The sequence below is a fragment of the Bombina bombina genome, chromosome 3, assembly GCF_027579735.1.
Source record: "Bombina bombina isolate aBomBom1 chromosome 3, aBomBom1.pri, whole genome shotgun sequence".
Lineage (NCBI taxonomy): Eukaryota > Metazoa > Chordata > Amphibia > Anura > Bombinatoridae > Bombina > Bombina bombina.
The window spans coordinates 1,169,621,543-1,169,640,213 of NC_069501.1; the positions used below are offsets into that span (position 1 = coordinate 1,169,621,543).

At 38.4% G+C, this 18,671-nt stretch overlaps 1 protein-coding gene across 1 annotated transcript in view; it reads right to left on the reverse strand.

Moving 5' to 3' along the window:
• Positions 1-379: 379 nt before the first annotated feature.
• The window catches only part of ARHGAP42 (Rho GTPase activating protein 42), a 530,853-nt gene continuing 512,561 nt past the window's right edge, over positions 380-18,671 (reverse strand). The window contains exons 22-23 of the mRNA XM_053708589.1: positions 3,430-3,509; positions 380-3,358 (exon numbers count right to left, since the gene is read on the reverse strand). Coding sequence (XP_053564564.1) covers positions 3,270-3,358; positions 3,430-3,509 — 169 coding nt within the window. The 3' untranslated portion in view covers positions 380-3,269. The remainder of the gene's footprint in view (positions 3,359-3,429; positions 3,510-18,671) is intronic.

Below are 18,671 nucleotides of genomic sequence, written 5' to 3' on the forward strand. Positions count from 1 at the left end.
GGAGAACATTTTTGAGTAAACTGTCCCTTTAAGGAAGTTTACTATAAAATCCCAAGAGATTATGGCAAAAACCACTAAAATCACATTACTGTAAAAACAGTAGTAAAAGTATAACTGCTCATAGATTCCTAACTCTGGTGAGGTGATTATAATTTAGGTGAACATATCTTCCTTTTTTTTACATAAAGATGGTCATGTTATATTTTCTAGTCAGCTTTTTACAGATATGCTTCATCACTTTCAAGTGATTTAGCATTTGGGTAAAACGTCCCTTTAACAATAATTTTAATTAAAGGGACACTGTACCCAAAAATTTTCTTTCGTCATTCAGATTAAGCATGAAATTTTAAGCAACTTTCTAATTTACTCCTATTATCAAATTTTCTTCATTTTCTTGGTATCTTTATTTGAAATTCAAAAATGTAAGTTTAGATGCCGGCCCATTTTTGGTGAACAACCTGGGTTGTCCTTGATGATTGGTGGATAAATTCATCCACCAATAAAAAAGTGCTGTCCAGAGTACTGAAACCAAAAAAAAGCTTAGATGCCTTCTTTTTCAAATAATGATAGCAAGAGAACGAAGAAAAATTGATAATAGGAGTAAATTAGAAAGTTGCTTAAAATTGCATGCTCTTTCTGAATTACAAAAGAAAAAATTTGGGTACAGTGTCCCTTTAAATAAGTTCCCAGAGGCAATATACATTTCTGAAAATGATAGATTGTTTACTTCTTCCTGCATACATAAATATGGTTTAGTCATCAACTTAAACCTTACATAACTATTTATATGTGGATATATACAAAACGTTTATTGCACAGGAGCCAAACAACTGCGTTGTGTGCTAATTGCCATACTACTTGTCTAGAAAAGAAAAACTCGAAGGGTTACACAACAATAATTATCCTAATATTAATAATGATTATACAAGAAAATAGGTTACTATAAAAATATAAGCTTTAGAATAGTCAATATATGTTAATATCCCACAATTCCCTAACACGCCGCCCAACCTGCAGGAGGTCACATGGTCCACAGGATGTGAGATATTATGCTGTACTACAGTGATGATAATAATCTTTAATGGACATGAGCAAATATGAGGTTTTATCCTTAGCAAATCACAAGTTTATTTAGCATAAGGGTAATTGATTTATTACTAGTGACAATTTGTTATATATTAAAATAGCAAACATTCTGAATTTTAGTGATTGACCATTTAAATAAGGCTGTTCTCTATATAGTACATATTAGAAAGTTTTTAAATTAAAGAGACAGTGTACACTAATATATTCTCCTTTGTAATGTTTTCCCAATTATCTATTTTGCCTACTAGAGATTGTATTAAATAGTTTACAAATAGTTTCTTCACCTTTATTTTCTCATTTGAAAAAGCAAATTTTGCCTTAAGTTCTGCTTACAAAAAAACATGTAAACAATTATGTTTACATAAAATAATGCTCCCAATAGGCGGCTGTGGCAGAGAAGTACTCTGAGAGGTCATTTTCCATTGTTTTGCTCTAAGTACTGGCACAATAATAAAGAACTTTGTGTAAATAGTAAGGCAGATAACATAATAAGGTATTATCTCCCTACAAGATCAGCACAGTGTATTGGGCTGTGGTTTCAATTAGCAGAAAGTTATTTCACATACAAAATATACCTAAAGGAATTATTTCCCATACATTTTAAACTGCAGTTTGTAAAACAAGTAATTGAAAACCAGAATTAAAATACACTGTCCCTTTAAACTCTTGAATTTACTTTACTAGTGGTGCTTTCACTCATCTGTGAGCACACTCAGCCTTGAAACTGTGCTTTCCTTTATAGACGTCAGCTACTGGTTATGGATTTTACCTCTGCCCTCTACATGATGTCTGCCTGAAGAACAAACCTAATATTGTAGCATATGAAAATAAAGATGAGGCTTCACTATTTTACTAAAAATAGAAATATAGTTAAATGGACATTAAAGTTATGTTTTCTATATTATATATTAAAATATGTATAAATTACTTCTTACAATTAATTTTTGCTGCTGTTTTGGACTTAATATTGCAATATATAAATATGCTAAACAAACATTCCCCTAGGAATGGGTTAGTCAGTGGTATTTTGGCATAAAAATGGGAGAACAAATGTCCTCTTGGCATTTGTTCTGCCATTAGAATGTTTCTATTGAACACAAGTTAGCATTTGAAGATCACATTTAAATACTGATTCCCTAAGAGTTACATAGCAGTCTATAAGAATCAACATTCAAAGTTAATATTTGAAAGTAGCTTAAAAAAAATAAAGGTAGAAATGTTCAACAAACATTTGACATTCTTTGATAACAAACTAATGTGCTATAGCACTAGTCTATACCTATAAACCACTATTCATTTTGATGGGATGTGTAAAATTTGTTAGCAGAAAATCATTAGCTTGTTAAAAATAAGCAAGAAGGTTATTTATATTCAAATATTAGAAATGAACTGAATTTCCAAATTAGGCTATTAACTGATACAGCATCTGAAGGAGTACAGATAGCATAGGGATCTAGTTTATAGAAACAACCTTTGTAAGAGTGACTTGTTAGATTTGTTTATGGAGTTTGGGTCAACTCCAGTGGTGGTCATTATCCCCAGTTAACATTTTATCATAGAAAGTTATTGCTGCACTACATCAGAATTTGGTCAGTCACACAGAAGAAAAATATATCTCTGTTACTCAACAGAATTTATGGTTAAATGCATCACTCTTTAAATATAATCTATAAGGAAGCCTTCATAGAGGGCAGAATAATTAATGAAATTAAAAAAATTTGCATAAAAGTTGCATCACAATATATAGTCACATTTAGAGTAAAATGAGGAAAATAAAATATGTAAATAACATGCAATTTCTCAATAAAAAGCTAGAAAGAGTACCGAAGGTATTACTGCAGTGGGCATATCTGGATATACATCACATGACCCTGGAAAACAGTGCTCTCTACATTTTTGCTGTAGCCAATCAATACACTTCATGTATTACGTACGCATTTATGATTACATTCTTCATAACAAGCATTATATTTGCACCACAGCAGTTAATTATTAAAATAGTCCATTATTACATCCATAATGTGCAGAATGTTCTCATGTAGGGCTGCCTGCCACTGCAGAAGCCAAGAGAGATCTTCAACTTTCAGTTAACTGGTTGATTACTTTATCCATCAGATAAAATGATCCCATATTTTATGTCACCATGGATACCATGAAGATAGAACTGTCCACCATTAATATTGTTAAAGGTAAACAACATAATTCTCTGGAACTAATCCGGTTTTTCCTTCATATGTCGCCTTCAGCCAGCCGGGTTCCACTGATCGGTACACTAAGAATTAGGAAAAAATATTAGAAGATGAAAAACAAAATATAATAAAGTTCTTAAAATGGCTGACTTACCATTAGCAAATATGGCCCCCTGTGGAAACGAGAGCTCGTGGCTGTGTTCTGCTTTGCAGGAATACATGGCCTTCGCTTGACTGAAATAGAAGAGTCAGAATATAAGAAATACAGGAGAAGTTGTGTCACAAACAGCTCAATAAAATACGTGTTTGTACCTTGGGTCAGCTTATCAGAGGATGACAATTTTCTTTTTAAAAGAACTCGCTGTCCAAACTTTGACTGCACACATTTCATTGTGTTCTCTTTAATTGATTAAAAGATTAACACAGCATTTTCTAGTGTAGGTAAATTTTAACCTTCACACATTTTTTTTTCTACTAAAGTACCCACTGTTCTATCCACTTGAAGTGAAGAAAATTATTATACAAATAAACTAAAGGCCTTGCTTGGCACACATAAGGTTATTTTTCTTATGTTGCAAAGGGAAATTCCCAGAAATGCAGCCACTGATTTCTCAGAGAATTACGAAGGTGCAGAAAACTAGCCGTGACCCATAATCTAGGCGGATGGAGATTTTTTTTTTTTAAAAAGCTCCTGGATTCTTAAATGTTTTATGTAACCCCCTACATACCAGTCTGCAACAAGGGTTAAATCTTTATTTTGTTATATCATTTGTAAAATACTTTAAGAGATAAACAAAAATAAAAAACAAAAACAAACTAAGATTGTCTTGACATAAGATACAATAATGAAAGATGTGTAAAATAAAAATGTTCTGTTTCATTAAAGGGACAGTATACACCGATTTTCATATAACTGCATGTAATTAACATTACTATAAAAAAATAAGATGCACAGATACTGATATAAAAATCCAATATAAAACTGTTTAAAAACTTACTTAGAAGCTCTCAGTTTAGTTCTGTTGAGAAGGTAGCTGGAAAGCGCACTGCAAGTGGGAAATAAGACCCCCCCCCCTTCTTTTGAATATGAAAAGACCCTTTACACAAACAGGAGCAAGCTAGAGTAGGTATCCGACGGTATTCTCCTAAAACTTTGGGGCTTGGTTAGAAGTCTGAAAATCAGAGCAATAACCAAAACTATACATTAAAAAAAAAAAAAACCCTTAAAGGGCCAGTAAACCTAGAAAATAATGTTATATAATTCTGCACATAGTGCAGAATTATATAACAACCCAGAAGCAGAACTTTTTTCACTTTCTGCGATGAGATTTTTTTTTAGTCAAAAATTTTCTGCAGGTCATTTTGAAATAGAAATCAGTTTAATTTTGACTTTACTATCCCTTTAAGAAACTTAAATTATTTTTTATTATGAAATAAACTTTGTTCTTTTGACAACCTTTTTTGAAAATCGATACATATGTACATATCGGCATGAAATGCAGTTGTCTGAACTAGCAGAGGTGACTGATGGGTGGCTACTGTCACACTGTCTCTTGTCATTGGCTCACCACAGCAGTGAATTGTTGACGACTTTAACTGAATGCTCAATGCATTTGCAGGGGGGGTAAACACATGATGGATGGTATACACAACACAACAGTGCAAACAATAAAAAAAAGTTCCAACATTTTTAGAATGTTTTCTTTTTGCACTTCTATGGCCGGGCCCTTATACAATTTGCTTTTTAAATATATGTTACACGACTTACAACTGCATTTTATTTTGTAAGGTAGATGATGATACACACACACATGGCACACCAATAGCACAATATAATACACGCACGGCACACCAATAGCACAATATAATACACACACGGCACACCAATAGCACAATATAATACACACACGGCACACCAATAGCACAATATAATACACACATGGCACACCAATAGCACAATATAATACACACACGGCACACCAATAGCACAATATAATACACACACGGCACACCAATAACATAATATAATACACACACGGCACACCAATAGCACAATATAATACACACACGGCACACCAATAGCACAATATAATACACACACGGCACACCAATAGCACAATATAATATGGATATGGTACCAAAATTGGTGGATAATAATTTAATGGACAATAGGACATAAAACCCTTGTTTTAGTTTTCTTTCATGATTTGGTAGAACTTTATAGTGCTAATACAGTATATAGACAGACACACATATAGATAGATTATAGATTGAGATTTGCTAATATATATATGTATCTCTAACATAAGGATCATGGGTAGGAAAATCTATGAACCGCCGGTATAAATACTGGCATCACACCTTGTAAAAGTAAAATATTGAGGGGAAATATGGGGAAGTGATACAAAAAGAGCAGAGGGAGAATTAGCAGGTTACAAGAGAATGATGAAAAAGGGGAAAGAGGTGTAACAAAGAATGAGAGAGCTAACTTAAAAAGAGAGTGGGGTGAAAATGGGAAGAGATGAGTGAGGGGGACATAGAGCTGAGACAGAGAAAGAAAGATAAGTGGGCAAGATGAGAAAGGCAGAAAGAGAAATTAGTTGCATGAGAGATGTGAGACAGATAATGAGAATGAGAGAGTGAACATACAGATGAGAAATTCATGTTTTGTTTCATTATATATCAGGTCACGTTTCTTTATTCAGACTTCCTCATTGACTTGCCAAATACCAGTAAGGGGTCAGGTTCCTTGCCCAATGCCCACTAAACTAATATACCAGTGTTATACATAACAATAACTAAAGTGCAATTTAAATATAAAGTCTGTTTCTGTTGATGCTTTGCTCTGACTTTGGCATCATTTCATTATAGTTGTATCATGTATGTTTTAACCTTTACAAACAGCCCCAGGGGGTATATAATACATCTGCTGCCTATGACTTTATATGGCTGTCTTGTAACCCTTCTCCTCCCCGGCTCAAAGTGTTAATAGCACTGCACAGGGAAAAAAAAAGCGTTATCCCTGCTGCGGTCTGCTTGTGAAGACTGTTAGCTTAAAAGAGATGTGTGTGGGCGGAGTTCTGGGAATTGCCGATTCCCATTTTTGATAATCAATCACAATTGCCAAATTAGACACACAACCAACCGGTATAAGTTTTCACAGTAGTGTTGTAAAAATAAGAACATGAAGGCTGAAGCTAGCGCTGCTTAAAACTGAGGCGGTCCACCCGGTCTCTACTGAAGCACGCGCCCCAGGCTGTAAACATTTTTTTGTGAATGTGCGCGCAGCCTTCATGTTCTTTTTTTGGAGGAATGGAGATGGAGGAATGGAGGAATAGGAGTGCTACGGGAAGCTTAATACCCCCATAGGCTGAGGCACTAACCACCTCCTATGACCCAGGCCCAAGAGAGAAACCGCTTTGTCTCTAGACACTGCACGGTCAGGAAGAAGAGAATCACTGTGACCACACCCGGTCACATGGTGCGCCATGCAGGACCGCCCCTGCACCACTAAAAGCGCGCCAAGTCTAACTGGCTGCGCAGCGCTCCAAAGTGAAAGTAAAACCTGTAGGTTCCAACAACTGCCTGAGTCACATCTCACACATGTCACAGCATAAACATGATATTAAAAATATGTGATTAATCCCTCTTGTTCAATAATCCCCTTCCGGAGACATTAATCCTTGATTCCATTCAGATAAAAGGAGTCACACTGTGACCCTGTATTCTTGCGTTATCAAATATGTATAAAAAAATTAAACGATCTTACCGGAATCTATGCTGTGGAACAGAAACACAGCCTCTCAATTTGACAGTCTTGTAGCATCGCTCCTGACATGGACTTGAGTGATAGAAGCAGGCAGTGAAACTCGTCAACACTAATTGCTTAGGAGCTGTTAATACGAGTCTGGATGGGTTCGCAGAAAGACTCTCCCTGCATCTCCAGACTCTAACATTCGCCAATGCTCTCACTGAGTGGCTGACAAGACTACTTAAAACTCCAGTCCCATTTCGAAGAGTACTACCCTCCATAAGGAACTACTCCTTATCTTCTGACACTTCTCTGCCAACCTACTGTGACGAAAGGCAAAGAATGACTGGGGGATGAGGGTAGTGGGGGAGGTATTTAAACATTTGGCTGTGGTGTCTTTGCCTCCTCCTGGTGGCCAGGTTCAGTATTTCCCACAAGTATGGAATGAAGCTGTGGACTCTCCTCATATTAAAATGTAAAACAGATCCGGAATGTTCGCAATATTTTAGCTGGAGTTTAATTCATCAGTTGTAATAAAGATGCACTATAACTTACTTTTTAATGTAGATATGAAATTCAAATTCCCATGCTCTGCTGCCAACTTCAAAGGTCAACAGTTTAAATTGTTGTCCAATCAGTGCTCTCCCCATATGGCACTTTTGTTGTAGCTATAGCGCTGATTGGAGAACAATTCAAACCTTTAGCTTACAGAAAAATTAACTTTTGAAGTGGGCGGCGGAACACGGGGTATTTGAATCTCATATCTATATTAAATAGTAAGTTATAGCGCATCTTCATTACTACTGATGAATTAAACTCCATCCAAAATATAACCAACATTCCAGATTCTGTAGAGTTTACCATCACTTTAAAACGTTTAATTAAACAGTGCCTTTATTTTACTTTTTTTAACCCCTCAAAATATACAGACAAATGTGTGCTTCTGTGCTACTCTAGATGTGGATACAGTTGATGAGCAAATGAGAAGGATGCATACATGTGTATGCTTGACTGGTCATATCCCTTAACTACATTTAACCCTTTCAAAATGATCAAAAGAAGGAAAGTTGTTTAAAATAATCTAAAAAAAAAGAAAGACATTTTTTTTACACTAGAAAGTCCTTAAAGGGACATGAAAGCCAATTTTTTTCTTTCATGATTTAGACAGAGCATACAATTATAAACAACTTTCTAATTTACTTCTATTATCTATTTTGCTTCATTCTCTTGATATTCTTTGCTGAAAAGCATATCTAGATGTGCTTAGTAGCTGCTGATTGGTAGCTGCACATAGATGCCTCCTGTGATTGGTTCACCGTGTGCATTGCTTTTTCTTCATTAAAGTATATCTAAAGAATGAAGCAAATTAGGTAATAGAAGTAAGATGGAATGTTGTTTAAAATTATATTCTCTACCTTAATCATGAAAGAAAATGTTTGGGTATAGTGTCCCTTTAAGCATTTGTTATCTTATCAACACTTATTGCACATGGCCAATATATGCTTAAAGGGAAATGAAAATCAAAATGAAACACTTATCAAATTTGCTGTGTTCTTTTGATATCCTTTGTTAAAGAGAATTCCTAGGTAGGCTCAAGAGCATGCACGTAGAGCAATATGGCAACAATGTTTGTAACAATGTTATGCATTGTTGTAAACACTACTGCCCTCGAGAGCTTGACAATGAGAACCAGAGCATATCTAGGTATGCTCTTAAACAAAAAAATAACAAAAGAAAATAAATGTGATAGAAGAAAAAATTTGAAGGTTGTTTAAAATTGCATGCTCTGTTCATGAAAGTTTAATCCTGACTTTTAAATAAGTAACTTCTAAAATGCTGTATATTATAAAAGATCTGACTTAAAACTGAGAATTATATTCTTTGGCATTTTTAAACTACTCGGTGATACAAAAAGAAACTGCAACACAAAATCTATGCTTATATATGTTAGGAATTAAAGGGACATGAAACCCAAATCTTTTCTTTTGTGATTTAAAAAGAGTATGCCATTTTAAACAACTTTGTAATTTACTTCTATTATCTCATTTTCTTTAATTCTCTTGACATACGTTGTTGAAAAGCATATCTAGATAGGCCTCATTAGTTGCTGATTGGTTGCTGCACATAGATGACTTGTGGTGTTTGGCTCCCCCATGTGCATTGCTATTTCTTCAATAAAGGATTTCTAAAGAATGATGCAAATTAGATAATAGAAGTAAATTGAAATGTTTAAAATTGATCTCTCTACCTTGAATCATGAAAGAAAAGATTTGGGTTTCAGTGTCCCTTTAATTAATTTATTCTAAATGATTGCTTAACAGCTGGGAGGAGAGCAAACATTGTATCCACTTATAACGCACTAACACAACCATAGCTCAATTAGGGTTGCCCCCTCAGCCATGTTTTTCCTGGACACTTATGAGTTACACATGCTGCAGGGTGTGCAGGGGAAGAACTATGAATAGTGATGTCAAGAATTACTATTCATGTGCTGTGCAGGGGTACAATTCATGTTCCCCTCTGCATACCCCGCAGCATGCGTAACTCATAAGTGTCCAGGAAAACATGGCCGAGGAGGCAACCCTAAGCTCAATGCTGTCACACATTAAAGGGACATAATACTCATATGCTAATCACTTGAAAACTGATGCAGTATAACTGTAAAAAGCTGACAGGAAAATATCAGCTGAGCATCTCTAGGTAAAAAAGGAAGATATTTTACCTCACAATTTCCTCAGCTCAGCAGAGTAAGTTCTGTGTAAAAAGTTATACTCAGCTGCTCCCAGCTGCAGTAAAAAAATTAAAAAAATGAAGAAATGAACAGCAGCCAATCAGCATCAGCAGTGCTGAGGTCATGAACTCTTACTGTGATCTCATGAGATTTTGACTTAACTCTCATGAGATTTCATAGTAAGCTTCCTTTACCTGATTGGTGAAATAATATGAGAGTGCACGATGCTAGTCCCCTTCAGATGTCCCAGGACAGACACACTAAAATGCTGCTTAGAAATCCTTTACAATGGGAGGTGGCTACTGAGGAACTTTTGAGGGTAAAAATATCTTTCTTTTTTTACATAGAGATGTTCAGGAGATATTTTCTAATCAGCTTTTTACAGCTATGCTGCATCACTTTCAAGTGTTTAAAACATTTGGGTATATGGCCCTTTAAACGTGAGTTTTTCAAGAATAAAGGAACCACATCAGCTTCTATTCTTTAGGCTGTCAAATCCAGATTAAAATATATAATATTAATATAAATAATTCCATAAGAAAATATTTTACATCTTTGACAGATAAACTGAGCTGTACAATGTCATTTATTTTAAATGAAAATTCGTTCAGCAGTAAAAGTTTCACTCTGCAACTTAAAGGGACAGTCAAGTCCAAAAAAAAACGTTTCATTTTTCAAATAGTGCATGTAATTTTAAACAACTTTCCCAATTTCATTTTAGCAACAATTAGCTGTGTTTCTCTTGGTATTCTAGTTGAAAGCAAACCTAGGGGAGGCACATATGATAATTTCTAAGCCCTTGAAGGCCGGCCTCTATTTTATTTACTTTTCACTCAGGGAGAGAGCAAGCTCATGTAGGCCATATAGATAGCATTGTTATCACGCCCGTGGCTTAGTGGCAGACACTGCACTAATTGGCTAAAATGCAAGTCAATAGTAATAACTAAAAGTCATGTGATTGTAGGGGGTGGTCAGAAGATGCTTAGATACAAGTTCGTCACAGAAGTAAAAAGTGTATTAATAAAACAGTGTTGGTTGTGCAAAAATTCTGGTGTTGAGCTGTCCTTTAAATATCACCCACTGTGGATATAAAGAAGTGTATGGGCTTGCCAAGGGAAATAAGCAATGCTGTTGCACATAATATGTTCATATGCAGTCAGGACAGCATCTCAGACTCAGATATACGTAACAAGCTGTCTTCCCCAGTGTGCGCATTTCTCTGGCGAGTTAAACTGCTACAAATTCTTTTGGGGTTAAAAACAATCTGCACACATAGTGACCTGAGTACAACAAGAAAATGAAATCCTGCTCCTTGAGAACTAACCAAACATAAAAACAAAGAATAAGAATAATAATAATGATTGGATATAAAGAGCCAGTTTAGCTCTCTGTGAAGCTGGCTAATTACACACAGGTGAGGGGGTTACAGCTTCAGAGATTGAACAGACAGATGACAAGAACCAGAGAAAGCAAATTGTGCTAAATCTGATTTCTTGCACAACTGTCTGTATACTGCAGTTTTGTGCTGAATTCATTTCAATGTTTATAAGGGACATGAAATCCTAACATTTTTCAAATGCAAAAAAATGTTTACTTCTAGTAACAAATGCACTTGTTTCTCATGGTATTGTTTATTAAAGTGATATCTAGAAAGATACTGTGCACGTTTATGGAGGACTGTACATTACAGGAACGCTGCTGCCACCTGCTGTATGTAAACTTAACTGCTGTAGTTAGAAAACTGCTGCCATATTTCTCACGTACACCCTCCTAGTACCTTCATACCTGCTTTCAACAAAGAATAATAGGATACAAATTAAGAAGTAAACGGAAAGTTTTTTTTTTATTTTACATTCTGTCTGAATCATGAAATAATTAGTTTTTTTTATGTCTTAACTAGTCCAAATTGACCTGTTAGATGTTTAAAACCGAGTTCTGATTTACATGGCAATACTTTAATGAATGATGATTTGATAACCTATTCAGTATCCTGAATACATTGTAAAGGGATTTAAAGTAGTAGGTTTTAAAGGGGCAGTAAATGTTACAATCAATCCCTTTTATTATGTTCCTATGTACCTATATATGATATTTATTTTACATAGTATTCAAATTTTCCTTTTTATAATTTTATTTTATATTACAAAACACTCTTCAGAAACTGCCCCCAATGTGGCTACTTTTTTTAATGTTAATGAGCAGTCTTCAGGTCTGATGCTTGTGACTATTAATTTTAAAGTATCACACACACTGAGCTATTGCACGGTGCGGTATGGTTCGTGAGCAACAGTTACTGTATATCAAAAGAGAGCGAGCAATGGGCTTTCGGTTGTTAGATCACAGTTAATATCAATGGGGGTGAGCAGTATGCTGTGGTAGGACTAGGGATATTAATCTAAACGGACATTATACACTTAATTTTCTTTTGCATTAATGTTTTGTGGATGATCCATTTATATAGCCCATACAGTTTATTTTTTAATGTATAGGTTTGCTTTATTTTTAAATAACATTGCCCTGATTTTCAGACTCCTAACCAAGCCCTAATGTTTTAGGAAAATACAGACGTATACCTACTCCAGCTTGCTTCTGTTTGTGGAAAGGGTCTTTCCATATGCAAAGAAAAGGGGGTCTCTGCTATTTTCCCACTTGCAGTGGGTGGTTTTGTATATCAGCATCTGTGCATATTAATCTTTATAGTAGTAGTGTCTATTACATCAGTTATATGAAAATTGGTGTAAACTGTCCCTTTAATGCTTACTAGTCCAACTTGACCTGCATTAAAATGTTAAAAAAAAAGATTTCTATAGCAATACTTTTATGAATGATGACTCTTTAATAACTTAAAATTTGCTTACCTGATCTTTTCTTTTCTCAGATGGAAAGAGTCCACAGCTGCATTACATTACTTTGGGAATTCAGAACCTGGCACCAGGAGGAGGCAGACACCCCAACCCTAAGACTTAAATACTCCTCCCACGTCCCTCGTCCCCCAGTCATTCTGCCGAGGAACAAGGAACAGTAGAAGAAAAATCAGGGTGAAAAGGTGCTAGAAGAATAAAATAAAGATGCCCCACATAAAAAATACGGTGGGGAGCTGTGGACTCTTTCTATTCTGAAGAAAAGAAATTAGCAGGTAAGCATAATTTAAGTTTTCTCATAAATAGAAAGAGTCCACAGCTGCATTCATTACTTTTGGGAAAATAATACCCAAGCTATAGAGGAAACTGAATGGTAAAAACGGGAAGGTTACATTAGGCAGCCCATTCTGAAGGCACCAAGCCTGAAACCACTACCCAAACAACCCCCCCGCCTTGTCAGAAGCCGAGGAAAACATAGCAAAGAAAAAGCCCACAATAGTCCAAAAACCTAGCTAGAGACCGCAAAGCAGACTCAACATGAGCTAACAAGCCTCCCAGGAGACACCATCGCCCAGCAGTCGGTCCCCGACCAAACATCCCCTACTAAAGAATTGAACACCAGCCGACACTCCCCAACAGGGATAAGACAGAAGAACCAAAGGAAACCGAAAGGTTACCACAATTCCCAGAAGAGGAAATAATCCCCGAGAACCAGCCCGGCTCACAAAAACCCAAATGGGTCCTCGGTCCCAACAAACCAGGTGCAACGCCCAGACCAAACAGAAACCTCAAGGTTTAGGACCAGTCCTCGGAAGAGAAAAACTTTTTTTGCCACACTGTGCAAATGCACCCAGAAAACAACTGAAGACCAAGTCCTCAAATTGACAGAACTCCGAGTACAGAAGTATTCAGAGACAAAAACATGTAGCAGACTCAGACGAGGCACCCCTGGGTCAAAACCCCCCAGCCATCCTTAGGATGACACAGAAGAAAATACTTGCTGAGAAGTAAAAAGCGACCAAACAAGGTAACCGATTGTAAAATCTCTCAGACAAAGGGTCCACTTTAGTCAACCCAGCCGCCAGACCTGCACATAGGTCTCGAAAAAAAGGTAGAAGCTCAGAACCTCAACGAGGCCCTCTGCACCCCAACTCGAAGATAATCAACAGGTCCCAGAACCCACTCACAGCTGGACCAGCCCAAGCGTCGGCAGGTCTGAAAACAGGGGGACATCAAAAACCCCAACACCAGCTCAAACTGGTGGAAGAATGGCCTCGGCCATCCCATCAGAGTTCGGGTGCCAACCCCAAAACTCCTCCCTGGAGACAGTCGATAAGGCCGTACACCCAGAGATTCCAGCAACCGGCCATAAACATAGGCTCGACGCGGAGCCAGAAATCTCCAGATGGAACAGAACAACCCAGAGAGCAAATCTCTCTCCGAAACAGTCTAAACCTCTGTTCTGACCTCCTGAACCCAGGAGGAGTCCCCAGACAGTGACAACACCCCTGAAAAGGAGGAGATAAGTCCCCCCAAGAAAGAGGGCAGATGTAAAGCAAGGCACAAAGCCACGGGCCAAACCCACAGATCACATCTCCAACGAAGATGAGCTTTAAGGGTCCTTGGAAAAAATAGTCTGCCATGCTGAAGCGGATACCAAGCTGACCAAGGAAACCCGTACCTTAGAACGTAAGGCAAGCCTTATCTTTCAGAAAACCTGGCCAATTGACCAGATCAACTACCCAGACATTGGGTCATAGTCAAGTTCCCTGAACGAACTAGAGGACCCGACTCAGACCCTGGGTCCCAACCGACAGGCAACAATCCGCAACGTGGTCCACAAGGCAATATGCGGAAGCAACTGGAGCAACCAGGTGATGATAGATCCAAGCCCCCCAATTTATTTTAAAACAAACAAATCCCGGAACTCAAACACCCTGTGTGATATAAAAAAACAGACCCACCAGGAATATTACTCAAAAAACTAGATGCCTGAAGCAAGGAGCAATCGGCCCCATCCCCAAAAACGGGAACAAGACTCCACTCATAATCTCAACTCAAGGAAAGAGAAGAGTCCTTGCAAGAGAGTCCCACACTCCCAGAGAGAGACAGAGTCGCACAAGACCACAGAGCCTCAAAAGGCATACCAAACATCAAGTACAAAGCCCAGAAGAGGGGTGAGAACAAGGCCTAGTCTCCTAAATCGCCTCCAAAGAAAGCCCATCCAAGGAACATGATGCAGGGCATCCCTTTGTAGAAAACCCCTAAGCAAAGCTTGGAAAAGGAGACAACGCAGCCCATCGTCCCAGGAATGGAACGACTAACTCCCTAAGGACAAGCCACAAGAAAACGGACAAAGTCCTAACATCTTAACTCAAAGGAAGAGATCAACAGGAACAGTCCAAGAAAGGACACCGATTAACCCCAAGGGCAAACTGCGCAGAAACCGGCAGCAAAAGGAATAAAGTTCTACACCCTTTAACCAACATAGGAGAGAAACACTGCAGTCCCGACAGGATGTCGTCTACAATCGAGAGCGGAACCTTAAATATGAGTGTACCAGTAAAGCGCTGCAAAGCCCCTTTAAGGGACTCAAGGCGCTGCTCATTTTATCAACCTTGAAAGGAGGAAAGGCTGAGTAGACCTTGCCGGGGATCGAAACTGCGACCCTCGGTTTGCTACAGTACAGAGTCGCCACGGAGCATTAGTACGCTGAGTTAGCTGTCCCGCTAGCCCCAGACGCTGAACCTGTTCGAATAAAAGTGAACCATGCAGAGTACTTTGCCTCCAAAAACCCGGACCAACCTTACCTAAACAGGTCGCCATGTGACTTAACTAGGCCTCACGGACAGAGTTAACAGAACCCAATCAGGGACCAGCCTGAAACCACGGCCATCCCTGCCAAGGGCCACATATAAATCTCCCTGAACAGGGGAGAGCAACAGGTCAACATAGGGACTAAACACGTCCTAGACCAACTTCCTCAGAAGTAACATAGCAATCAAAATATTGTGAGTATCGATTCCAGCAATTTTTTTCCCAAGGAAAAATATAACTAACATGAGCCTTAACGAAATAAAATATCATCCTAGCGGATAAAATAAAAGAAGTCACTCCTTAGGGTACAGCAAGCCCAACAGGGACCCTGTTCTTCAAGCTCAAAAACTGGACTATACATAACCCAACAAGATTATAAAAAGATTAAGGACATCCCCTTATAACTAATGCTGAAGGCTATTCATAAGAAGACTGAGGATTCTCCAACCCATCCATGACGGGCTCTGCTACTGACGCCAAAGCTTGCCTCAATAAGATACAAAGGCGCCCAAGTCTATATCAAAAAGCACAGCATACCCCTGCGGGAGCAAAAGACGCCTCCGGCCCCGAAGGTTGACCCACTGTAGACTCAGGGAAAGTCATTCCTCCAGAGAGCTGAACAGGCCCCATGCCTGAAGAGCCCTGGGAACCGGAACACGAACAGCATCTTAAGCCACCTTCTGGAAGCTGTAGATTCGCCAGCGCCAAGATTATAGACATGCGACATCATGCCGAAACCCCTGGGGGGAACAAGCCACCTTCCGAAGAAGGATAAGCAAAGTCTGGGTCACCTGCCTGCGTAGTAAGAGAATGTTTAAGGGAACTCGCCACTCGGGGGATGGAACCCCCAGAGGCAGATGGCTCAGCGGGCCCCTTGATTCCCTGATCCGAAGGAATTGAGCACTCTAATACGGCAGTCAGAACATAACTGGTAGGCTAGTATCATCCGGGGCAAAATGCATTCTGCGCAAGTGTAGAAAATAGAGGCATCCGTCTCAGTAATATCAGATTCCTCCATAACTAGGATATTCATACAAGAATGGACTAGATAAAAAATCTAAACGGCACCTGACACCCCCTGTAGCTGGGGCACTCACCACCTCCTATGTACCAGACCCCAGCGGACCAGAATTTCTCTATCGCCACACAGTCAGGAACACGGAAATGAAAGCAACACACGTGACCACACCCGGTCACAATGTGAACCGTATAGTCCAAAAATCACGCCCAACCAAAAGGCGGAGTCACTTGAAAAAAACAAAACGTTATGTTCCACAAGCCATGAGCCTAAAAATACTACACATAAGCAGGTTGAATCACATAACAAACATGATTAAACCCCCCCTGTTCAATAACCCCCCTCAAGAGATATTACCCTTGATTCCAAGATACTAAAGGAGTCTCACTGAGACCCTGAGACATAATTGAGACACCGCGAGGTGTAGCCCCTCGGGAAACATAATACAGTACATTACTGAAGAAGTAAAATGAAATGATCTTACCGGAATCTACGCCATGGAACAGGAACACGGCCTTTCAAGTGGACGGATAGTATACATCGCCTCCCCGCCATGTACTTGAGAGAAGAAAGCAGCAGCGAAACTCGTCAACGCTGATTGCTTGTGGAGCTCATTAATATGAGTCGCGGATGGTTTCGCAGAAAGACTCTCCCTGCATCTCCGGACTCTAACTTTCATCCATGCCTCACTGAGGGATTACTTAAAACTCCCGTCCCATGTCAAAGAGTACTACCCTCCATAAGAGACAATTGAAAATCTGACACTTCTCTGCCAACCTCCTGGGACGAAAGGCAAAGAATGACTGGGGGACGAGGGAAGTGGGATGAGTATTTAAGCCTTTGGCTGGTGTGTCTTTGCCTCCTCCTGGTGGGCCAGGTACTGAATTCCAAAGTAATGATGCAGAAAATGAAGAAAATATTTAGCATCCTGTGCCTGGTGAGTTACATAGACTCAGATAGATATAGATAGATAGATAGATAGAGCTGTCTATCTGTATTATTTGTGATGCTCTATTAATTTGTGGGAAACATTGAAGGATCTCGGTAATGATTAAAGGGACACTAAACAGCTGGGTACAACAATAGTAGCATAGTTACGACTAGATGCTATTGTTTTTTCTTTTTTGCCTGCAGCACTCTTCAAAGCTGTTCTTTTATTTTAACCCTTTACAAGTGCAGGTTATTAAAGCTCTGATCTTTACACTGGGTGCTGCCGCCATCTTGGAATTTAGGTATACTCATTGTAACAAAAGCAGAGCTCATTCCCAGCTGATACTGTTGTCTTTTTAACAAGCCTTTTTGTTCTCTTCAATTTAGCAGACACAATAGAGAGCAGGAGCTATACATTTTTGCAGTAGTTGCATTTCTCTATATTATTCCTGAAGCCTTTATATACTTGTTTGGTAACTTTTAAATTGTGTAATAAATGTAAATATGTAAAGCTTCTGTTTTCTAATTTGTAAGCTAACACAATGCAAAAGTTATCATCACTTATCTAATAAAGCTCACTGCTTCTATTACAGAATGCAACAAAACACATGCTACAAGATGGTGGCGACCCAGTATAAACATGCAGAGCTTTACCAAAAGGCTTTTAATGGGTTAAAATAAGCGAATGACTTTAAAGACAGCTGCAGGTACAAAAGGAGATACAATAACATGGTGATTATTATGTCCCTTTAACTTACTTACCCACATGTGCACCAGCAACAAGTACTTTAGACATGTAACTGACAAACATATAGTTATTTTGCAACAGAGTATGTCATTTAATAAACCCTAGACTACTGTGTGTTTATTCCCTCACAATGGGGTTAAACACCGTCATAATACAGCTCAGGACTTGCAGAGCACTGCAGGCCTCAGTGGGAAAACGCAGCGGATTGAATCAGCAGCACTAGTCACATGACTCAGATGTTAAACTAGTGTTGCTGATTGGATAGGGTCAATAGTCTTAAAATATGATCTTATAACGGATTAGAACATGTATTTTATTTTTTACTATAATGGTTCTTTAAATTAAAGGGCCATTATAGTGAAATAATTACATGCTTTAATTGATTAGTGAAAGTAATTTTAGCACTAGTGACTATCTTTGTGTTTAACCCCTAGAAAATGCAATTAAAGTACTGCCCAGATACTGCAGAGAACTGCTGGTACCAAGTGGACACTGCCAGTGGGGCAATCAGCAGTGGCAGTCACTGGGTCATGTGACTGC